This window comes from Thamnophis elegans, chromosome 15 (genome assembly GCF_009769535.1).
Source record: "Thamnophis elegans isolate rThaEle1 chromosome 15, rThaEle1.pri, whole genome shotgun sequence".
NCBI lineage: Eukaryota > Metazoa > Chordata > Lepidosauria > Squamata > Colubridae > Thamnophis > Thamnophis elegans.
Genome location: NC_045555.1, coordinates 9,853,090 through 9,877,016, shown reverse-complemented (window position 1 = coordinate 9,877,016; position 23,927 = coordinate 9,853,090). Strand labels below are relative to the sequence as shown.

Here is a 23,927-nt window from a genome sequence, read left to right as displayed (position 1 = left end):
TACATTCCATAAGTCCCATCTCGCTCCCTCCCTAAGTATGGCAACTAAGAAATGAAGCAAGAAAAATATGGCTAGAATCGAATTTTGAGAGTTGACAGTCAGCCTCGGTGTGGGGAAAAAAGCAGGCTAGGCTTTGCCGCAGGTCGGAGTTAGCCCCAAACAGTCGTGCTGCTCCCTATATTGGCTATTTTGGGGCATGTGGTTGGCACAGAGTTCCCTAACCTTTTCAGCTTTGCGGATCGGCGGAGAGAGAGAGAGCTGGGATGGTTCCATGCTCATCTGCTCTCACCTGCCACTTCCATGGCCCGGTTCTAAATGGCTCAAGGCCCAGAGATGGGCCACGACCAGAGGTAGTATTCAGCCGGTTCGGGCAAACTGGTAGCTCCGACAATCAGCTGGCCCCACCCCTGCTCTATCTTGTTTATTTCCTGCTTTCTAGCTCATCTCAATCATGCAGCACAGCTGATTTCCCCCCACCCCCAGCTGTTTTACTTACCTTTGACTTGGAAGGTAAGCAGCTGAGCTTCTAAATTTGCTCCATTTTCAGCGCTGTGTGCGCAAAGCTCACCAAACCGGTTTTTAAACCAGCAGCATCTCACCACTGGCCACGACCCATGGCCTAGCAAGCCTAATTGATGAATTCCCACTTTTGTTTATTTGGGGGGGGGGGGCATTTTAGGGACGCTTTGGTTGACCCAAATCCCCATGGAGCAGAGAAGCCTTGAAAACCTCTCTCAGATGGATTCCTTCCTCCTGTTTCGTGTGTGTGTGTGTGTGCGCGTGCGCGTGTGCGTGCGTGTATATTTTAAAACATTTTTTTTTGTTTCCTGCAATCCGCCTAATGCTGCTTAGCCCTAGCCTCTGTCGCATGATGGGCACCATCTAGGTATGTCATGAGAGAGTTACAGGCCCAAATTAGGGAGCCGATAAAAGACAGCCTTGCTGGCGATAAAACAGCATCCGGTTTTTAGAGCCGGGATGATTTTATCCCAGGGAAAAGAGAAAAGGGCCCGTGCCTTGTGTGTGCTATCAAAAATTCAAAATACCTTTTGTAGCCGAGCATTTTCGGGAGGGGATTAAGGATATCTTTGCTTTAACTCTCGGTGCCAAACTTTGGGTATTATCCCCCAGAAAGCCTCTAGGAATGAATATGTTAAAATAACCCTGCCTTGTCATCTGAGTTCAAAAGAATCTCACGCTTGTCGGGAAAGCAGCAGGGAGATTAATTCATTCAGACGCGTGTCTCCAAATGGCCCCGGCTTTGAATGCGGTGACAGTTTTTTGAGCAAAAGCCTGCATTTTCATCGCGGAGCCCCGTAAACGGACGACAACAAGGAGGGGTTCTAGTCCCTTTTGATTTCTCCCTCCCGAGGCCGGATAGGTAGCAGAGAGAGAACACGGGCATTCCTTAGCTTAACTACAGTTTCTTTACTGAGTGTTCGAAGTTTACAGTGACATGGTGGTGGTCCGCCAGCAGATTCGGACAGTGAGGAGGTCGGGGAGGAACATGGGCCAGTCCTGGTGTCTGGGAAAGGCTCTGATGAGGGCTCTGTGTCGGAGGCAGAGAGGGGGCCAGGGCCATCTGACAGTTATCAGCTACCTTCAGAGTCGGAGATCAGTGAGGCAGAAGAACAGCTGGAGCCTGTTCCCAGTGTGTGCATGCACAGAGTTGCCAGACGAAGGGAACAACTAAAGAACAGGGGTCAACTTGGGAGTTAAGGCCACAGGTGGACAATGAATGGCCCCTCCCAGGGAAAATAAAAGAGGAGCCAAAGGGGAGTGGAGTTTGCGGGAGACAATTAGTTCGCTTCATTGATTCATGATTCTCCGAGACTCCTTGCCAAGTTCTGCAGCTATCAGCCTGGCAGCTCTCCAAGCCAGAGAAGGTCTGTGACTGTAAATCCTCCCTCGAAAGACTGCTGGATGTGAATGAGCAGAATTCACAGTCAATTCATAAAAGAGGTTTTTTTCGGGACAAGGAGTTGGCTTCAGGCTCTTGGGAAGAACAGACACCAGGAAAAAGCGACTTGCAACCTGCTGCAGCATTCACGGGATCAACATTTAGGATGGTTGCTGTCTTCCCGGGACCTGTCAAACAAAAGGTTCACTTTTTAACAGCCAAAGTTACTAACTTAACAACTTGAACAATTGTGGCAGGAAGGGTGATCAAATGGGGGCAGAATTCTCTTACCCAATGTCACACCTAGCAACAGAAGTTTTGGGATCCACTATAGTCATAAGTTGAGGACCACTTGCATGGCACAGACTGTTTTGCCGCTTAGCTAAGGCCATTGGCTCTTTCCCTCGGTAGACGCCGCCATTAAGTTTCGGTTTCAGGTAGTCCTCGACGTACGACCCCCATTTCCATTGCTAAGCCAGGCGGTTGTTAAATGAGCCACACCTGATTTTTACCACACTTTTCTCCCCACCCACCCCCAATGGATGTTAAGGGAATCTGGCTTTCCCCATTGACTCTGCTTGGGAAAGCACAACCGTCACAAATACATCGACCGCATGGCTGTGGGGTTGCTGTGCCATTGTGTGTCACCACCTTCGGTGCCATTGTTAACTTTGAACCGCTGTAAACAAACGGGTATTCCTGCAGAATGGAGGCACGGGAAGACAAAGCGCTATCCAGCCAATCCATAAAAAACAAAATAGCAGGGAAAGCAGATAATAACAAGACCTGGCAATGGCTAAGAGCAGGAAAGTTAAAATAAGAGACCGAGGGATTAATTCTAGCTGCACGAGACCAAGCCTTAAGGACAAATGTATACAAAGCCAGAATTGAGAAGACAGCAACAGATAGTAAGCACCACCTATGTGAAGAAGCTGAAGAGACAGCGGACCACCTGATAAGACAAGATAACTGCTGCAAGAAGATTGCAGGAACTGACTACAAGCAGCAGCATGACAAAGTAGCAACAATGGTGCATTGGAAGATCTGCAAGAAATATCATTTGCCTGTAAGCAAGAACTGGTGCGACCATAACATGGAGAATGTCATAGAAAATGAAGAAGTTTGATTGCTCTGGGACTTCAGACTCCAGACAGACAGGCTCCTCCCACTTAACACCCTGGACTTAACAGTTGTCGATAAGAAAGACAGAAAAGTCTGAACAGTAGATGTGGCAGTGCCTGGAGACAGCAGAAGAGAAGAGAAAGAACTGGAGAAGATAACAAAATAAAAGGACTTACAAATAGAAATAGAATGACTGTGGCAAAGGCAAGCCAGGGTAGTACCAATCGTCATAGGCACCTTAAATGCAGTCCCAAAACGACTGGAGCACTACTGGAACACCATAGGCATTGACACATTTGCCATCAGTCAATTGCAGAAGGCGGCTTTACTTGGAACTGCTTCCATCCTGCGATGATAATCTGTAACACCATCAAACACCCAGATTTGCCTATCCCAGGTCCTTGGTAAGGACTCGATAGGCAGACAAAAATGCCAAAGCCAGACTGAACATCTGGCTGACTGTATGATTAATAAGAATAGAATAAGAATAATGTTAAGGTTAAAGTGAATAATATTTGTGATACATTTTTAAATGTTCAGTTGACTGAGTTTCATGTTTAATGAATAAAGTATAACAACAACAACAACAACCTGTATCAACCATTAGCACCAGTCAATGGTATTCGTGATGCATTTTTGAATGTTCAGTTGACTTTCATATTTAATGAATAAAATAAATATTAAATAATAATAATAACAATAAATAACAATAACCATCATCATCCTCGAGATGCGCAAATTGAAGATAAGCAGCAAGAAAAAATCACAAAGTACCAGGACTTGCAAATTGAAGTTGAGTGACTGTGGAAAAAGAAATCATCTGTTGTTCCGATTGTAATTGGAGCCCTTGGAGCAATACCCAAAGAGCTACCTCGCTATTTGGAAATTCTAAATCTATTGGACTTGAACATCCTGATTTTACAAAAAAAGCACCTTACTAGTGAAGAACCAATGATTAAGGAAGTAAATAAAGGAGGCCTTCTGAAGACAACTAAGTCGAAAGCTGATACAAGAAAAAAGTAATTGAGAAGCGAGCTGAAAATTGGAAAAGCAAAGCTATGCATGACCAATACTTGAAAAGTATTGAAGGCGAAGCTGACCAAAAGCTAACTTGGAACTGGTTAAGATCAGAAGCATTGAAAAAAGAAACAGAAGGCTTTATTTTGGCAGCTCAAGAACAAGCCTTAGCTACAAACTGCATGAAGGCAAAAATTCAGCATGTTACCACCAATAGCAAATGTCACCTCTGTAATGAGAAAGATGAGACAGTCGACCATTTGATCAGTGGGTGCAGCAAAATTTCACAAACTGACTAGCTACAACGCTATGACCGCATTGCTAACATCATTCACTGGAAATTGTGCCAAAAGTTTGGATTTTAGTACAGCAAAAACCACTGGGAACATCAGGTTGAGAAGGTTTTAGAGAATGAGAAAGTCAAGATCTTGTGGGACTTCAGAATTCAGACTGACAGGCACTTGGCCCACAACACACCTGACATAACAATAGTTGTTAAAAAGAAAAAAAGTTTTCTTGCATTGACATTGCAATACCTGATGATGCACGGATTGAAGATAAACAGCAAGAAAAAATCACAAAGTACTGGGACTTGGAAATTGAAGTTGAGTGACTGTGGAAAAAGAAATCGTGTGTTGTCCCAATTGTAATTGGAGACCTTGGAGCAATACCTAAAGGGCTACCTCACTATTTGGAAATTTTAAATTTATTAGACTTGAACATTCTGATTCAACAAAAAACCACCCTACTTGGAACAGCTTATATCCTCCGACGTTACCTTAACAGTTCCTAGGTCCTTGGTTAGGACTCGAGCTGTTGAGCTACCAACCAGCCCCAAAGGCTGTGAATCTCACCAAAGATTAACCATGCAGCAGCAGCAGCAAAAACAACAACAACAACAACAACAACAATAATAATAATAATACACAATTGTTTAAAAGTGTTCCTAGTTAATCCATTAAATCTTAAGAAGATTTTTTTGTCGGGAATAACAGTAGAAAGCTGCTGGCTATGATGGGATCTGGCTTTCTTAATTCTGGTTGCAGAATTCAGCCTTCTTTTTGTTTTCTGGGCTCATAGGGGGGCCTCTTGTGAGTGAGGTCCACACAAGACATTCAGCCACAAGGAGTCTCATCCTGGCTCACTTTTGGAGCTTCATTCTGAAAATCCTTAACTGATGTGGGTGCTTGCGAAGGGCGGCTTGGCGACAAGAGGGCCAACCCAGAAGCCTGTTCTCTACCCGTTCTCCAAAGACCGGAAGGCAGAAAAAGAAGCAATGGATGGATTGTACTACTTTGTAAGGCCACATCACAAAACAGATGTGGAAATTCTGGAAAGAGTGCAGAGAAGAGCAACAAAGATGATTAGGGGACTGGAGGCTAAACCATAGGAAGAACGGTTGCAGGAACCAGGCATGTCTAGTTTAATGAAAAGAAGGACTAGGGGAGACATGATAGCAGTCTTCCAATATCTCAGGGGCTTCCACAAAGAAGAGGGAGTCAAACTATTCTCCAAAGCACCTGAAGGCGGGACAAGAAGTAATGGGTGGAAACTAATCAAGGAGAGAAGCAACTTAGAAGTAAGGAGAAATTTCCAGACAGTGAGAACAATTAATCAGAGGAATAACTTCCCTCCAGAAGTTATAAATGCTCCAACATTGGAAGTTTTTAAAAAAATGTTGGATGACTCTTTTTCTGAAGTGGTGTAGGGTTTCCTGCCTAGGCAGTGGGTTGGAGTAGAAGACCTCCAAGTTCCCTCCCAACTCTGTTATTCTATTCTAGATGTTGAGACTTTGGAAAGCAACTAAGATGATTAAAGGCTTGGAGATTAAAACATCTGAAGAATGGTTGCAGGATTTGGGTTTGGCTAGTCTAGAGAAAAGAAGGACCAATGGGCTGCCATTGAGAAGAGGGCGGGGTGGGCTATTTATTTTCCAAAGCACCAGAAGGCAGGACAAGAAACAATGGATGGAAACTAATCAAGGAGAGAAGCAATCTGGAACTAAGGAGAAACTTCCTAACAGTGAGGACAATTAACCAGTGGAACAGAAGTTGCATCCAGACGTTGTAGGTGCTCCATCACTGGAGGTTTTTAAGAAGAGACTGGACAATGACTTGTCTGAGATGGTATACGTTCTCCTGCTTGAACGGGGTTGGACTAGAAGGCCTCCAAGGTCCCTTCCAACTCTCTTATTCTGCCTGTTTAGAAGTCTGGGAAGAACAACACGGCAGCCCGCAAACCCCGGATGCTTTTTTCCCATCAGTTCTCTCCCTCTTACCTTCCTGGAAAGGAACACTGACTCCCCAAAAAGTCTCCATCCAGGCCCATTTGGTTTTTTCCCCCCTCCTTGCCTCTTGGGGTTCAGCCTTTGACCAGCTCTCCTCACGGTGCCTGCTGTCTTTGCTGCTCTGGAGCCCCAGCCATCGATCCCCCCCATTTCCCCATGGGGCTTCCCCAGCCGCGCTCAGAATCTCCTCTGACATTAAGCGCCAGCTTATTCGCCGCCGGGCTTAGCGGCTGCCTTACTTGACAGGTCCTCTTTGCTCTTCCGGCTTTGCCTCTTTCTTCCCCCCCCCCTCACCCCAATAAAGTCTCCTCCTCCCAACGATGGAATGGCACCCCCTTCCCCACCCACTCTCCCCCTATTCTTTTCCCCCTTCCCCGTTGAGACTTCAAGGATCTTAAAATGGAAACTCGCCCTCTTGCGTCTGGGGCCTTGGACTTGAAAGCGGTGCGTTTGTCTCCTGGGGGGAAAAGTTGTAAACGAGGCCTTCCCCGGGCTTTGCCACTTTTCTAATACCCAGTTTGGCTTAAAAGCTTATTAAATTGTCACTTCCACCTACCCATCCCCACTCCTGTTTTCTTCTCATCAGTAGGAGATGTCTCTCCCTTCTCCCCCCCACCTCCCCGCCCTTCCTTTGAAGGTGCCAATTTAATTAACCTGTCACACATACACTTCTGCCTGTTTTCTTTAGTTTCCGAGGGTCAAACCTGCCTACGTGGGAGCCACCTTTGGTTTCGTTCAGGTTAAACAGAAGGAAAAGAGAATAGATCCAGATTTAACTCCCAGCCTCTCTAGGCGCCTTCCAATGTCGGATCTGAGTCTTCCAGGGACTCCAACTTGTTCCAGTTTGGGGCGATTTTACTGCCTTTTTTTTTCCTACAGACTTTGCCGAGTTTTGTTTTGTATGCCCCACCACCAAGGTGCCTCCCATGTCATTTCCTTGAGCTAGACCAGAGTTGTCAAACTCAAGGCCCGCGGGCCAGATCCAGCCTGCAGGGCTGCCCTACAAACTGCAAAGGACCAGCCACCAATGCTTCTGCCAGCAAAAATGGAGCTCGGGAGGGGTGTTTTCAGGTACCTACAGGCACCTCAAACACAAGTGATGTCAAGCTGGCCACTCCCCCCCCCCCGGCCATGCCTCCTCCCTCCCCCCCCCCCCCCGGAGATCCAACAGAACCCAATTGCGGCCCTCAAAGAAATCGAGATTGACAGCCCTGGGCTACACAAAGTTCACTCAGTTGGGAGTGTGTTCCTGTTCTGACCTGAGCCTCCTAAGATCATGAAGCCGACTCCTTGTCCCGATAAAACCCCTTTTATTTAGTTCAAAGGGAATCCCTCTCCAGCAAAGTCCCGGCCAACAGTCTGTCGAGATTTCCCAACTACAGACCTTGATCAGGCTTGGAGAGCTGCCTGGCCGATATCTTCTAAACTCCATGCTGTAGCAGCAATTACTTGGCAAGAAGTCAGGAACAGATCTTCACCCTAATGGATTGAATTAATTGTCTCCTGCAAACTCCCTCCTCTTTCGCTCATCTTTATTCCCTATGGGAGGAGCCATTCACGGTCCTTGTTCCTTAGTTGTTCCCTTTGTCTGGCAAGTCACACAGGAAACAGGCTCCAGCTGTTCTTCTGCCTCACTGATGTCTGACTCTGAAGGCAGCTGATAACTGTCAGACGGCTCTGGCCCCCTCTGCCTCTGACACAGAGCCCTCATCAGAGCCTCCCCCAGACTCCAGGACTGGCCCAGGTTCTTCCCAGCAACCTCCTCACTGTCTGAGTCTGCTACCATCTCCACTGGTGGGCCACAACAGTCCGGCCTCTTCGCCATACCTAGGGGGTGTATATATTTTTGGGCGTCTCGGACTGCTTCTGCTTTCACAGACAGGAGCCAGTCTACTGCCACATCCTCTTCACTGCTGCTACCCGCCAAAGTTGTGTCGGGTTGTGCTATTTCATGGAAAGGAGGGGGGGGTTACGTTTCCGAAGTCACCGGCATTATGGACGAATTCCTTTAGTGCAGGAGTCCCCAACGCCTGGCCACGGCCCACCTCCGACCTTGAGCCATTTGGAACAGGGGCCCGCGAAAGTGGCAAGCACAGAGAGCGTGTTCACCCCATCTCCACTTGCACAAACAGCAGGTGAGCACATGCTCCATTTGCGCAATCGTCAGGCGCGTGTACCTGCAGCTTGCGCAAATGGAGTTGAGTACATGCACGTGCCCACGGCTCATGTGGAACCATCTCCACCCACCCACCCACCCTTCCCGCCAGTCCACAAAGCCAAAAACTTTGGGGAGCTCTGCATTAGTGAATTAGTCTAGCATATAGGATGGTCAGCTGTTGGGGAAATTTCTCTGCCTCTTCTGGTGATCACAGTCTGGTGTCCCGCATAGCAACACAAGTTGACGATAGAGTTGTTTATCTGGAACGCGCACCCGGCCGAAGCAACCATCCAAAGGAATCAAAGTTTGCGCTACCATGATTATTCACCCCCCCTTATACTGTGCTTCACCTGCTCTGTGTGTACTCCTGCTGGCCACTAATACAGCCACTGCAGTCTGCCCATAACCAGCCTATTTCCTTCTCTTTCCTACGCTTCAATGATCAGCTGTTGCCATGAGCCAACGTCAGCTGTTATGCAATTAGCTGTTGCAGTCAGGGGCTCAGCTAGTCAGGGTGGCAGCCCGGCGGATGCCAGAGCGATCAGCTAGGTAAAGCCTTGGCCCCACAAGCAGGTGGCAGCCCCGTGGATGCGTGAGCAAGGCGATGCAGGCCATAGACACGTGTGTCTTGGGAGGCAGCTCCTTCCTGTCAAGGCACCATTGCAGCGTGCCCCTTGATGCTCATGTGTGCACCTCTACCTCTTCCTCCATCCGAATGGCAGCCCCGGGCCATCTGGCAGCCCAGAGCTGATGCTGTGCTTATCTGACCAAAGTCTCTCCTGGCCTCCCTTTTCTCCTCCACAGGGTGAGCCCATGAGGATAATTTATTCGCATGCGGGGCCTGCTGGGGGATGCCACGGAAGAATTTATAGAATCGCTGGATTCTACTACAGGTACAGCCCTTCCATCCTGACCCCGGGGGGGGGAGGGGCACAGGATACTGTTTATTGAGCCCGGCATCCGATGGGAGCCGGCTTAAGAACCGTGTTTCTCCACTTCCCTGACTTTTTAAGATCTGTGACTTCAATTCCAGAATCCCCCATCCAGCCGCATATTCTAAAGATTCTGAGATTGAGAAACACTGGTTTAGAAGGTTGGCCATTGCGCTCGGAGCCGAAGTGGCGAAACCGATGTTTTATCCTCCGCCCTGGGAGAGGGCAAGGTTATTTTCAGGGCCTGGCATTGATTTAGCCAATGCATCCACTAGGTGTGTTGGCCCATCGCTGTTTTGAACATCCTTATCTTCCAAGGATGCTGGGCCAGAAGGAGAATTCAGGCAATCTGTGAGGGGTCCTTGGTGCTCTCTGAGCTTGCTTGTTTTCTTCCAGATGTTTCATTACCCAAACTAGGTAGCATCTTCGGTGCTAGTAGGGACTGGGGTTTGTGGAGAGGAGGAGAAGGAGATGAAAGACACAGAAATGAAGGAGGAGGAGGTGGAGGTGGAAAGGAGGAGATGAAGGACATGGAAGGGGTTTGCAGAGAGGAGGAGGAGGAGATGAAAGGCACGGAAAAGGAGGAGGAAGGAGAGGAAGAGATGAAGGACATGGAAGTGGAGTTTGGAGAGGAAGAGATAAAAGACATGGAAATGAAAGAGGAAAAGGAGGAGGAGATGAAAGAGTGGAGGAGGTGGAGGAAAGGAGGAGGAGATGAAGGACATGGAAGTGGAGTTTGTGGAGAGGAAGAGGAGGAGATGAAAGACAAATGAAGGAGGAAGTGGAAGAGGAGATGAAAGAGTGAAGGAAGTGGAAGAAGAGGAAATGAAAGAGTGAAAGAATTGGAAGAGGAGGAGGAGATGAAGGACATGGAAGTGGGGCTTGTGGAGAGGAGGAGGAGGAAATGAAAGTAGTGGAGGAGGAAGAGGAGGAGGAAAGGAGAAGATGAAGGACATGGAAGTGAAGGAGGAGGTGGAGGAAAGGAAGAGGAGATGAAAGACATGGAAGTGGGGTTTATGGAGGGGAGGGGGAGGACAACTGTGGGGTCCTTGGTGCTCTCTGAGCTGGCTTGTTTTCCTGCAGATGTTTCATAACCCAACTAGGTAAAACCATCAGTGCTACTGGAGAGCCGTTTGCTGTCAGTTTATACTCTGATGGCTTGCCCTGTCGTGTTGGTGGGGTTTGGTCTTAGAGGTTCTTTGTTTGGGCCGTTTACTGATGGCTCTTTGGCCGTTTCATGAACCGGGGTTTTGATTACTGGGTGGGTTGGATCTGAAGTTAACCTGGAGTTCATCTATGCTGATCTGGTTGCTGATTACTGACAGAGAGGTGCCTAGAGTCCTTTGTTTCCCTATTAGGCGGGTTGACTGTCTCTTTTGCATAGTCTGTAGATGTTGTTTATGTCTATGTGTCTGTTGATGGCTGATTTAGCAGAATCCCAGGCTTTCTAGAGATCCCCTGGCATTTTTGGACTTGGATGTGGCCACATTTTCCCCATTGAATCTCTGGTTAAACCTCTCTATATGTTGTGAGATGGAAGAGTTGGGCCTTGCCTCCCGGGACAAGCACCAGGATCTTTTCTCCAAGCCTTGTGGATGCTATTGTTACTCTCCTGAAAGCCTCTTTTCCCCCCCTCCCCCCAGATGAAGAGGAGGATGAGGAAGAGGTGTACAAGATGGCGGGAGTCATGGCGCAATGCGGCGGTCTGGGTTGCATGCTGAACCGCTTGACCGGGATCAAAGACTTCAAACAAGGCCGGCATCTGCTGACGGTGAGTTGTGTTCCCCCACCTCCCTTTTTGGAGCCCTTTGCTAGCGGGATGCTTGTGTGAAGAAGGGCCATACGTTTCCCCCAAAGGTTGATGGACGAAAGGAAGAAAGAAAACTTTCAGTTGCACCTCCAGCAAAGGGAGGGTTTTTTGACCATCATGACTACTTCCTTCTCATTCCTTTTTGAGTTTTGGTCAACATCGGTCCAAGGATAACTCCAGTATCAAAAGATTGAATCCAGCCAGAGGCACAGCCAGGCAGCCAATAGCAGAACCCCTAGCAGCTCCTGGTAACAGCTATGTCAGGGTTCCAGATAGCATCCAAATGTAAATCAGAGTCCAAGGCCAAAGTATTGCTCAAAGTTCGATAAGTGGAAATCTTCCAAGCAGTGAGAGGAAACTCCGGCCATCATGTGCTATCTTTAGGACAATAGCCTGCCTTCTCTTTTCTTTGAGAGGCTCCTGGTCCAACATGGTTCAGCATCACTTGGGTGGAAGCTGCTCCTGAAATCTTTGACCATCTCTTCCTCCCGCAGGTCCTGCTGAAGCTCTTCAGCTACTGCGTCAAAGTGAGGTCAACCGCCAGCAGCTAGTGAAGATGGAGATGAATACGCTCAACGTCATGCTGGGGACACTGAACTTGGTAAGCGGCCACCTTCCCACCGCCTGGCAGGTTCTCTGTCTCTCTTTTCCTTCCCTGCTTGGAGGCAAGGAAACGGTGGTGCCCTGGGCCAGCAAAGAAGAAGCCAGACTGGTGGCTGAGCTCTCCATCTCCAATGCTCTCATTTGCGTCCTCTCCGTAGGCTTTGGTGGCCGAGCAGGAAAGCAAGGACAGTGGCGGAGCGGCGGTGGCAGAACAGGTCCTCAGCATCATGGAGATTATCCTGGACGAGTCCAACGCAGAGCCACTGAGTGAGGACAAGGTTGGTGCACGGGAGTAAACTTGTGGGCGAAAGAGGAAGGTGGGTGGCCTTTGGAGGCACAGTGTCAGGTCTTCCATCACTTAAACCTCCATAGGTCCTGGCTACATAGGTTGAGAAAGCTGTATAGTCCAATTAGAGGTCAAGTGTATTGCAGAATTGCATAGCCAGAACTGATCATCACGCGCCAAAATAGCACTTAGCAATAGCGCTTAGACTCATATACCACTTCATAGTGCTTTTACAGCCCTCTAAGCGGTTTACAGAGTCAGCCTCTTGCCCCACCCTCCCCCCAATAATTTGGGTCCTTGTTTTACTGACCTCGGAAGGATTGGAAGGGTGAGTCAACCTTGAGCCTGTCAGAATCGAACTGATAGCAGTGGGGCAAAGTTAGCCTGCAATACTGCATTCTAACCACTGGGAGGGAAGGGAAGGGAAAGGAAGGAAGGAAGGAAGGAAGGAAGGAAGGAAGGAAGGAAGGAAGGAAGGACTGATTTACAGAGTCAGTCTCTTCCCCCAACAATCTGGGTTTTCATTTTATCCACCTCGGAAGGATGGAAGGCTGTCGACCTTGAGCTGATGAGAATCAAACTGCCGAACTGCAGGCGGCCGGCAGTCAGCAGAAGAACTACATTCTAACCACTGCGAGGAAAGGAAGAAGGCAGGGAAGGGAGGGAGGGAGGGAGGGAGGAAGGAAGGAAGGAAGGAAGGAAGGAAGGACTGACACTTATATACCGCTTCACAGTGCTTTACAGCCCTGCAGGGAGCCGGGCTGGTGTCCCAAAGGCCCTCCGTTTGCTTCTCTCAAACCGGATGGGCGATTCTCTCCGCAGGGCAACCTGATCCTGACGGGCGACAAGGACCAGCTGGTGATGCTACTGGATCAGATCAACAGCACCTTTGTCCGCTCCAACCCCAGCGTCCTCCAGGGCCTCCTGCGCATCATCCCTTACCTGTCCTTCGGGGAGGCGGAGAAGATGGAGATTCTGGTGGACCGTTTCAAGCCCTACTGCAGCTTCGACAAGTACGGACAAGGACGGTGCCCCGGGGCCGTTCTCCCTTCTTCTAAATACTTGGGTTAGGGTGTGCATGCACACCAGCAGTGCCGCGTGACCTTCCCCCGTTGCACAAACAGAGCCGGGCGTGTGGATGTTGCCCGGTTTCTCTCCAGCGCAAGGAGATGAGGAACGAAAACGGCTTCTCCTTTTGAGTTTCGTTCTCTTTTAATTTGCGATTTTAGTATATCACAGAAGTGAGTACACCCCCTCACATTTTGTAAATATTTATATCTTGCCAGTCATTTAGACATTAATGTCTGTATGTTGCGATATTTGAGGGGACAGCACATTTACACTGTTACACAAGCTGAGTACTCACTACTTTACATTGTAGCCAGCGTTATTTCTTCAGTGTTGTCACATGAAAAGATAAATATTTACAAATGTGAGGGGCTGTACTCACTTCTGTGATATACTTTAAAATACAAAGAAGAGAAGAGAGAGAAAAATAGGAAAGGAAGGGAAGGAAAGGGAGCAGGGGGGAAAGGGGGCATGAGATAAACGGGGAAAGAGAAAAAAGAAAGAAAAGGGGGCATTGACTCTTCTTAGCGCAGTACAAGATGAACACGCTCCAACCTCAAATTTTTTTTGCTTCGACCCATGAATATATAACTAGCCATTCCTATGAACATTAAATCTTTATGACCAAGGTCATAAAGTTTTATTTGGTTTTTTTTTTTTCCCTTCGCAAGGGCAAATTCCAGAAGCGATATCCAAATAAGAACCTATTTTCCCTCTTAGCATAAAACAATCCATTTAACCGTTCCTGCTTTATCTTCCTTACTATGGAAAAGTTTCGTTCTCGCTTCAAACTGCCTAGTGGCTTTTCCTGGCCCTGAAAAAGCAGAACATGACTCAGGTGGTCTTTCCGAGACCCTCTCGATGCCTCTGTTCTGACCTAGGCTTCCCAAAAGCACGAAGCTGATTCGTCGTCCCGATAAAACCCCTTTTATTTGGTTTAAAGGGAATTCCTCTCCAGCAAAGTCCCGGCCAACCGTCTTTTATGAGATTTCACAACTGCAGACCTTTGTCAGGCTTGGAGAGCTGCCAGGCCGACATCTTCCAAACACCATGCAATTACTTGGCAAAAGTCAGGAACAGATGTTTACCCTAATGAATTGAACTGATTGTCTCCTGCAACTCCACTCCCCTTTTGCTCCTCTTTATTCCTTATGGGAGGGGCCCTTCACCATCTACCTGTGGCTTTACTCCCGAATCGACCCTTGTTCCTTAGCGGTTCCCTTCATCTGGGAGCTCTGCGCACACGCACACTGGGAACAGGCTCCAGCTGTTCTTCTGCCTCACTGATGTCCGACTCTGAAGGCAGCTGATAACTGTCAGATGGCTCTGGCCCCCTCTCTGCCTCCGACACAGCCCTCATCAGAGCCTCCCCCAGACTCCAGGACTGGCCCATGTTCCTCCCCAACCTCCTCACTGTCCGAATCTGCCACCAGATTCAACAGCCTCCTTTCTTCCTCTCAGGTACGACGAGGAACACAGTGGGGATGACAAGGTTTTCCTGGATTGTTTCTGCAAAATTGCAGCCGGCATCAAGAACAACAGCAACGGGCACCTGCGAAGGACCTCATCCTACAGAGAGGGATCACCCAGGGCGCCTTGGACTACATGAAGAAGCATATTCCCAGCGCCAAGAAGTAAGAGACCCGCTTGGGGGTTGGGGGGAGGCAGGGACTGGCCTGGGGGTGGCTCCACTCCCCAAGGAACCACTGAGGTGGGGGACAGGTTGGAGAGAGCGTGAGGTCGAATCCTTAGCTAGGCTGAACCCCACAGTTTGTTGCATGCTGCATACTGGCCGTCCCCCCCCACAAGGCGGGTCGGGTTCCTATTGGGGCAGCCCAGGCGCCCCCTTTTCCACACTGGCAGGGGGAATACTTCACTGGAGCCTCTTTTAGCCAGACGGTGTTGGAGTTGCAGGCTGGCAGTCCAGAGGGTCACTGTTGTTCGCTTGAGGCCTGGATTTTAAAGGCCAGCCCTGCAGTTGTATCAAGGGAATCCTTGTGGAGGGTGGAGAGTCGGGGACACTTTCATTGCTCCCAAGGAGAGACAAGGCTGAGCGATGTTCCATGGATGCTTCTGCACTGATGCTCTCCTTCCCCTTTCCCCTCTCCTCCCCCTCCCCGCCAATCTGACAGTTTGGACGCCGATGTGTGGAAGAAGTTTCTGTCTCGACCGGCCCTCCCATTTATCCTGCGGCTGCTCCGAGGACTCGCCACCCAGCATCCGGCCACCCAGGTGAGGTGTCCTCCCTCCCTCAACCTTCTCCTCCTCCTCCTTTCATCATCTCCTCCCTCAACCTCCCCCTCCTCTCTTAACCTCCCTCTCCTCCTCCTCCTCCTTCCTCCATCTCCTCCATCTCCTCCTCCTCCTCCCTCAACCTCCTCCTCATCTACCCTCCTCTCCCCCTCCCCGCTCTTCTATTTTGCTGTGGAAAGCAGGAAGTGTTGCAGAGCAGTGGCCCCAAAAGTTTGGCCACCTGGGATCAGTTCCATGGAGAAAGTTTTGTTCCGTGGACAGAGGGGGTGGTTTTGCGTGCTGCCTGCAATCCCCGGATGGGGCTTCTCTTATTTGCGCAGCCCAGTTTCTGCATGCTGCGGGCCAGGGCCAGGGGTTGGGGACCCCTGTTATAGAGCCTGCCTTTGGCAGGGACAGTGCCTGAACACTGGATGCTCCCTGGCTTTCATTCTGTCCTCATGAGTTTAATGTTGGACCCTGACATTTATCCTCCTAGCTGTGCCTTGGGGGACGGGGCAGTGGGGAAGAGCCTTCACTCCCCCAGAGTGAAGCCTTTGTCAGTTAGGGAGTATGAACATTTTAGTTCTGTGACTGTGCTGCAACCTTTTGATAGCGAAAGGTTTAAAGGAAAACAACGGAGTGAATTGTTTCTTCATCCTATATCGAACATCGGTCTGGTCTGTTGGCCCTCAAATTAAAAGCCTCCTCCCCTCCCCCCCCCACCTGCCCCGCAGGCGCTGATTGGGACTGATTCGATCTCCAACTTGCACAAGCTGGAGCAGGTCTCCAGCGACGAAAGCATCGGGACGCTGGCCGAGAACCTCCTGGAAGCCCTGCGGGAGCACCCAGATGTCAACAAGAAGATCGACGCGGCCCGCCGGGAGACACGGGCAGAGAAGAAGCGGATGGCCATGGCCATGCGGCAGAAGGCCCTGGGCACCCTCGGCATGACGGTAACGGGGTCCTCGCTTTTGGGTTGGCGGGAAGCAAGGAGGCCTTGGGGAGTGCAAGCCCCGTCACCCTTCCTCCTCCTCAATCCCTCCTCCGCTCTGCTTGGCTTGCCAGACGAACGAAAAGGGACAGGTGGTGACGAAAACGGCACTGCTGAAGCAGATGGAGGAGCTGATCGAAGAACCTGGCCTGACGTGTTGCATCTGCCGGGAAGGCTACAAGTTCCAGGTGAGCCCAGAGCCGTACCTTCCCTTGGGAGGGGAGCGGGACGACCCCAGGCAGCTCACCCTAACTGCCCTTTCCCTGCCACAGCCCACCAAGGTCCTGGGCATCTACACCTTCACCAAGCGGGTGGCCCTGGAGGAGTTTGAGAACAAGCCTCGGAAGCAACAGGGCTACAGCACCGTCTCCCACTTCAACATCGTCCACTACGACTGCCACCTGGCAGCGGTCAGGTAAGGAAGCCCGGTTGGCATTCAGCCAGGCCTGGATCGGTGTGAGGAAGCCCACTTAAGTCAGATGGAGCCGGTCAGCTAATTGGGGTGGAGGTTTTATCCATGAAGAAGTGGTATTCACTTAACTACCGGTTCGCAAATGTCCATCTCTGTGCATACTCTCAGCCTTCTGCGCATGCGCTTTTGGCAAAAAAAAGGGCCTAAATGGGATGTCAGGAGGGTGGGCGAGGTGGGTGGGAAGGGCCACCTGTGATTTTTGCTACCGGTTCAGGCAAACTGATCCGAACCGGTAGAATACCACCTCTGATGAAGACCCACGGATACCCAGGTCTCGCGTAGGGGCCCCGTGGAAAGGGATGGATGGGCTGGGAGAGCTCCACGCCCCTGACGGACGTGCATTTCTTTTGCTGGCAGGTTGGCGCGGGGCCGCGAGGAGTGGGAGAGTGCCGCCCTGCAGAATGCCAACACCAATGCAACGGCCCTCCTGCCAGTCTGGGGGCCACACGTCCCGGAATCTGCCTTCGCCACCTGCTTGGCAAGGTGAGTTGGAAGGATGCCCTTTTCCTGAACACCTGCGGCACCTGGCAAGGGGCATCTCCCCACCTGGGAGGAGGAGGAAGAAGCCCTGTGTGTCTCGTGAGGTGTCCCACTTGCCAAAAAAAAAGTCTGTTTTCGTGGCTTATCCCTCCTTAACCTTGTTTTCCCACAGAATTGATCCCAAATGTCATCCCTTAGGACTCAGGGAAGCCCTAATTTTCTCATGGTTTTCCCTCTGCAGGCACAATACTTACCTCCAGGAGTGTACGGGGCAGCGGGAGCCCACCTACCAGCTCAACGTGCACGACACCAAGCTGCTCTTCCTCCGGTTTGCCACGGAGCAGTCGTTCAGCGTGGACACAGGTGGCGGCGGCCGGGAGAGCAACATTCACCTGATCCCCTACATCATTCACACAGTGCTTTATGTCCTCAACACGTCAGTATCTCCCAGACCCTTAGTTGTGCTTTTAGCCCTAGGTTGGAAGGATCAGGGCGGAGGAGGAGGAGGTGGTCAGCAGTTAACGGCTGAGCATGTTGATCGCAGAGGGTTTGCATGCTCCCCTCCTCCACTGCCTCATTGCCCGTCTCTGCGGCTGGTGCTAAAATCTTGTCTGCCAGGCTGTGGGCAGCAGGTGTTCTGATTTAGGCTTCCCCAGAAGTCCTCGTCCCGATAAACCCCTTTTATTTAATTGACGATGAATTCCTCTCTGGCAAAGTCTTTCCACTCCCACAGTCTTTCAAGATAGTTCACAATTACCGACCTTTATCAGGCTTGGAGAGTGGCCAGGCCGAGATCTTTCAGACGCCACAATATTGGCAAGGATGCAGGAATGAACTAATGGTCTCCTGCAAACTCTGCTCCCCTTTCGCTCCTCTTTTATTCCCTATGGGAGGGGCCATTCACCGTCCACCTGTGGCCTTACTCCCAAGTTGACCCTTGTCCCTTAGCTGCTCCCTTCATCTGGCAGCTCTGTGCATGCACACACTGGGAACAGGCTCCAGCTGTTCCTCTGCCCCACTGATGTCTGACTCCAGGCAGCTGATAACTGGCATAGGGCCCTGGCCCTCTCTCTGCCTCAAACACAGACCCCTCATCAGAGCCTTTCCCAGACTCCAGGACCGTACCGGTTGCACCGGGATCCAGAACCCGCCACTGATTTATACTCCTTGCAGACAGTTGGTCATTTGCATTCTTTTTAGGGAGTCATTGAGGCCACTCGGAGGTTTGTCTCTGTCCTTAGAATCACCTGAGTGATGCAATTGGGTGCGGAGCCTTCTTGGGACTGCTGAAAGGACTGTGTTGTAGACTCGAGATCACCTATTGTCGTGATGGCGAGCCGGTGGCACGCGGAGCCATATCTGTGGGCACGCAAAGTCTGATTTTTGGGCCTTCTGGACCCACCAGAAGTCGGGAAACAGCCTGTTTTGGTCTCAGCGGGGATTGGGAAGGCTGTTTTCGCCCTCCTCAGGCTCCTAGAAAGGGTCTGGAGCCTGGGGAGGGCAAAAAATGGTTCCACCCTGCCATCGCGTACCAAAAGCGGGGGTTGCACCGGAGGGGGTTGTGGGCACATACGTGGAGGGGCAAGGCGCATAGAATAATGGGTGTGGGCACGCATGCGCACAACCACAACCCCCGCTTTTGGCCTGCGATGGCAAAAAGCCATCACTGACCTATCGTATCTGTTGAGAGAGGGCTGTTCAATTTGGACATAGATGGCCTCCAGGTGGCCTCAACGACTCTCTAAAAAGGATGCAAAGGACCAGCTGTCTGCAAGGGGTATCAATCCTTCCCTTCCACACCATCCAGTCAGAGCTGAAGAAGCGTCTTGAATGAGAAGTGAAATGTCTTCAAAGGAAAGACTGGAAAGTCCAATTGCCTCCTGAAAAAGCACCTTTGGGACAAGGGGCTTGGGTCTCTCTCTCTCCCTCTCTCTCTCTCACATACACACACACAGAGTCAATAAAAGAAGAATGGGACTCCTCTGCTGGGCTTCTCACCTGCTTGGTCCTTACTTAAGACATGCGTTCTGGGCCAGGCAGAGATGAGGCCTTGTGACCTGTGGGCTGGGGTGGGGAAAGGCTTCGGTCCAAGTCCCCTCCCCCTCTTGACGGCCTCTGCTTCCTTCCTCTGCAGGACGCGGGCAACCTCTCGAGAGGAGAAGAACCTGCAGAGTTTCCTGGAGCAGCCGAAGGAGAAGTGGGTGGAAGGAGCCTTTGAGGTGGACGGCCCCCACTACTACACCGTCTTGGCGCTTCACATCCTGCCCCCCGAGCGGTGGAAGGTGATGCACATCGACATCTTGAAGCGTCTGCTGGTCATCTCCCACGCCCGGACGGTGTCCCCGGCAGGAGCCAGCAAGTAAGCACACGAGACACAGCTGGGCGTGTTCTGACCTAAGCTTCCCCTAAAAGGCACGAGGCAGAGTCCTGGTCCCGACAAAACCCCTTTTATTAAATGAATGTGAATTCCTCTCATTGACATTCAGCAAAGGCCTGGCAAACAGTCTTTCAAAGGAATATTTATGACCACAGACCTTATCTGTCTTGGAAAGCTGCCATGTCAATATTTCCCAAACGCAGTGCTGTGCAAGGAAAGACTTGGCACATAGTCTCTGAGATTCATGGACAGATCTTCACACTTTTGAAACAAACGAACAAATGAATTGTTTCCTGCAAAAGCCCCCTCCCCTTTCGCTCCTCTTTTATGTCCTCTGGGAGGGGCCATTCACCATCCACCTGTGGCCTCACTCCCAAGTCGACCCCTGTTCTTTAGTTGTTCCCTTCGTCTGGCAACTCTGCTCATGCGCATACTGGGAACAGGCTCCAGCTGTTTTTCTGCCTCATTGATGTCTGACTCTGAAGGCAGCTGATAACTGTCAGACGGCCCTGGACCACTCTCTGCCTCCGACACAGAGCCCTCGTCCGAGCCTTCCCCAGACTCCAGGATTGGCCCATCTTCCTCCCCAACCTCTTCACTGTCTGACTTCTGCCAGCTCTACTGATCACTGGTGGGCCACAACAGGGTGTGGACAGGCCGTCCTAGATTTACGGCCACTTAAAAGTGGTCATTAAAGCAAGGGCTGCTTGGGAGTCCCTTTTTTTTCAGGGCTGTCACAACTTCCCTGAATGAATGGTTGTAAGTCGAGGACGACCCACGAGCCTGGGAGTTGCCCTTCCCCCTTGGCCGATCCAGTAGAGTCAAAGCTGCTCCAACTCAATTTGAGAGTTCACCTGATGAAGGCTGGATTTGGGGTCACAGCCCCTTCCGGCTGCTGCCCGCGTTGTCTGTCCATCTATCGGGTCTGCTGGGGTGGGGTTTTTTCTGAGGTCAGGGGTGACTGGTTTGCTGCCATCCCGGGTCTCAAAGGTGCTTTTTTCAAGAGGCAACTGGACTTTCTTTTTTTTTTTCCTTGAAAATGTTTCCTCATTCAAGAAGCGACAGGGTAGTGGGGAATGGAAGGATTTATATTCCTTGCAGACAGCTGGTCATTTGCATGCTTTTAATGGGTCCTTGAGGCCGCTTGGAGTTTTATCTGTGTCCTCACGCTCACCCGAGTGGGGCTAATGGTCCAGTTGCCCCCTGAAAAAGCACCTCTGGGACAACCATAACCGGGCTCCAGGCTGTGTGCATTTCCCCTCTCGGTGGTCTCCTCCTTGCCCTTACTGCTGGATGATTCACTGGCTGGAATTACCGTATATTTTGGAGTATAAGATGCACCTCCCCCCACCCAAAAGAGCATGGAAATGTTGGTGCCTCTTATACACTGAATACAGCCATTTTTGCCCATCCAGAGCCCTGCCCCTGCATCCCATTTTTGTGAAAAACGGGCCATTTTTTTCAAAAAATGGAGGCGTTTTTGCCTTCCCCAGCCCCCAGCAGCATTCTGCAGACTTCAGCAGGGCTAAAGGAAGGCAAATACGCCCATATTTTTCAGACTGTAAGATGCACTGGTGTATAAGATGCACCAAGATTTCGAAGAGGCCCGTTTTCCGCTCCCATTTTTTGCAAAAGCGAGGGTTTTTGCTTTCCCCGGCCCTGCTGAAGCCTGCAGAGCGCTGCTGGGGGCTTGGGAGGACCAAAACTTTTTTTCTTACTTACCTCTTTGAAATCCTGGTGCGTCTTATACACCGGTGCGTCTTAAAGTCCGAAAAATACCCTAATCTGCCCACCCACGGGACCTGATGGCCGGTCTTTCTTCCCTTCCTAACAGGCTAACGGACAAAGCTGTGAAGGACTACGCAGCCTATCGCTCCAGCCTCCTCTTCTGGGCCCTGGTTGATCTCATTTACAACATGTTCAGAGTAAGTGCTTCCCTTGCATCGGGGTGGCTGAGGGGGGAGCACGGGAGCTGCCAAAAATCCAGGCACGGGGCACCACACCTACAATGGCATTGCCATGACTGGTCTGCCCTCTACAGCCTCTGCGGCACAGGGGCCAACGCTTCCAGGCAGAGACCCACGCTCCCACTGTCTACCAAGCTGAAAAGGGAACCCCAGGAGAGCCCCATTAGACCCCTCCGTTCACCCCCCAAGAAGGATTGGTTAGGCCAAGGGTATATCTGAGCCCTCACTCCAGGGGACAGTTTGACAGATTCCCTATTTCCAAGCTAGGGTTTAGTCTTGGCCCCTCTCTATCCCTTCCTCCCCGCCTCCTTCCTTCCTTCCTCCCTCCCTTCCTTCCTCTTTTCCTTCGTATCATCATTCTCTTTCTTTTTTTCTTTCTTTTTTTCTCTCTCTCTCCTTCCCTTCCTCTTCTTGCTTTCATTCTCTTTCCTCCCTATTTCCCTTCTCTTTTTCTTTTCTTTTCCCCTTTTCCTTCCTTCCTCCCTCCCTCTCTTTCATTCTTTCTTTCTCTCTCTCCCTCCCTTCCTCTTCTTGCTTTCATTCCCTTCCCTCTCTATGTTCCTTCTCTTTCTTTTTCTTTACTTTCTTTTTCCCTTTTCCTCCCTCCCTCTTTTCCTTTATATCATTATTCTTTCTTTAATTCTTTCTCTCTCTCTCTCTTCCTCCCTTCCTCTTCTTGCTTTCATTCTCTTTCCTCCCTATTTCCCTTCTCTTTCTTTTTCTTTACTTTCTTTTTCCCTTTTCCTTCCTCCCTCCCTCCCTCCCTTCCTCTTTTTACTCATATCATTCTTGTTCTCTTTCTTTCTCCCTCCCTCTCTCTCCCCCTCCCTCCCTCTTTTTTCTTTTATTGTCTTCCCTCCTTATTTCCCTTCTCTTTCTTTTTCTTTCCGTTCTTTTCCCCTTTAACATCCTTTCTCCCTCCCTTCCTTCCTTCCTTCCTTCCTCTTTTCCCTCATATCATCATTCTCTTTCTTACTTTCTTTCTCCTGCCCTCCCTCTCTTCCTTTTTTATTTCATTCTCTTCCCTCCCTATTTCTCTTCTTTCTTTTACTTTCCTTTCTTTTTCTCTTTTCCTTCCCTTCCTCCCTCCCTCCCCCCCCACAAGTGCCAGCGTCTCTTCTGCTTCCTCTCCCCCTTCAGAAGGTGCCTACGAGCAACACAGAGGGAGGCTGGTCCTACTCTCTGGCCGAGTACATCCGCCAGAACGACATGCCCATCTACGAGGCGGCCGACAGAGCCCTCAAGTCCTTCCAGGAGGAGTTCATGCCCGCGGAGACCTTCTCAGAATTCCTGGATGTGGCTGGTGAGTGCTTGGCATCTTTCGGCTTCGTCCGGATACCAGCAGGTGGGGCATGCCGGTGCACCTGCCCAGCCGGCTCTGACTTATATCCCGCTTTATTTCAGGATTGTTATCGGAAATCTGCGATCCTGACGGCTTCCTGAAAGATCTCTTCAACTCTCTTCCCTGAGCGCCCCCCCCCCAAGAGAGACTTTGGACTCCCACCCCCACACACACAATTCCTGCCTCCCCACCCCCATTTCTCAAGGAACGTTGCCATCACTTTTTCCTCGCCTGCCCATTCCTCGGCCCACGCTTCTTCCTTCCTTTCTCCTCCTCCTCCTCCTCCACCTCGAACCCCATTCCGGAGTGATGGATTTGGGCTGATTTTCCTCCAGCCCCCCCCCCTTTTGGTCTTTGCTTCTCGGCAGCCTTTCCTTCCACCCAAGCCGGAACGTGTGACGGACTCACAGAATCCAAGCCTGGTCAAAGTTTTTTTTTTCTGCTTCTATGTGTATGATCATTTTATCGGTCAATAAATAAATTAAATACAGTCGGAAGGAAAGACACGCCTGGCCCGGTGTGTCTCTGAGTCAGTGCCTGGGAATGGCCCTTTTGCTTTCCTCCCAGGGCTTCCGTGGAGAATGAGCAGTTGGAGAGACTCTCCAAATCTTCCCTTCGTCTGCATCCTGCAGCCTCCTTGCAGGACGTTGTCCCCTGACAACACTGGTTGTTGAATTGCCTGTTCTCTCCACTTCCTGGCATCCTCCTCTCCACTTGTGTTTCTTCCTCAAGAAGAAGAAAATGTGAAATCTTCCAATGGGGACAAAGGAGTGGGAAGACACTCCGCTACTGGCACTTTTTTTTTTCCTGGCACCAAAGTAAAATTTTCCTTGTGTCACCCCATCTTTGGTTCACCCACCGAGTTGGACTGGTGGCACCCTGG

The 23,927-nt window shown here is 50.4% G+C and overlaps 1 protein-coding gene across 1 annotated transcript in view; it reads left to right on the top strand.

Annotated features, from left to right (window-relative positions):
- UBR4 (ubiquitin protein ligase E3 component n-recognin 4) overlaps window positions 1-23,546 on the top strand; it is a 127,036-nt gene extending 103,490 nt beyond the window's left edge. The window contains 19 exon segments of the mRNA XM_032232353.1: window positions 9,289-9,312; window positions 9,314-9,377; window positions 11,060-11,187; window positions 11,721-11,754; window positions 11,757-11,827; window positions 11,988-12,107; window positions 12,938-13,128; window positions 14,645-14,733; window positions 14,736-14,817; window positions 15,316-15,415; window positions 16,150-16,368; window positions 16,481-16,594; window positions 16,679-16,821; window positions 17,236-17,361; window positions 17,600-17,794; window positions 19,493-19,717; window positions 21,570-21,660; window positions 22,843-23,005; window positions 23,107-23,546. Coding sequence (XP_032088244.1) covers window positions 9,289-9,312; window positions 9,314-9,377; window positions 11,060-11,187; window positions 11,721-11,754; window positions 11,757-11,827; window positions 11,988-12,107; window positions 12,938-13,128; window positions 14,645-14,733; window positions 14,736-14,817; window positions 15,316-15,415; window positions 16,150-16,368; window positions 16,481-16,594; window positions 16,679-16,821; window positions 17,236-17,361; window positions 17,600-17,794; window positions 19,493-19,717; window positions 21,570-21,660; window positions 22,843-23,005; window positions 23,107-23,171 — 2,244 coding nt within the window. The 3' untranslated portion in view covers window positions 23,172-23,546.
- The last annotated feature ends 381 nt before the right edge of the window (window positions 23,547-23,927 follow it).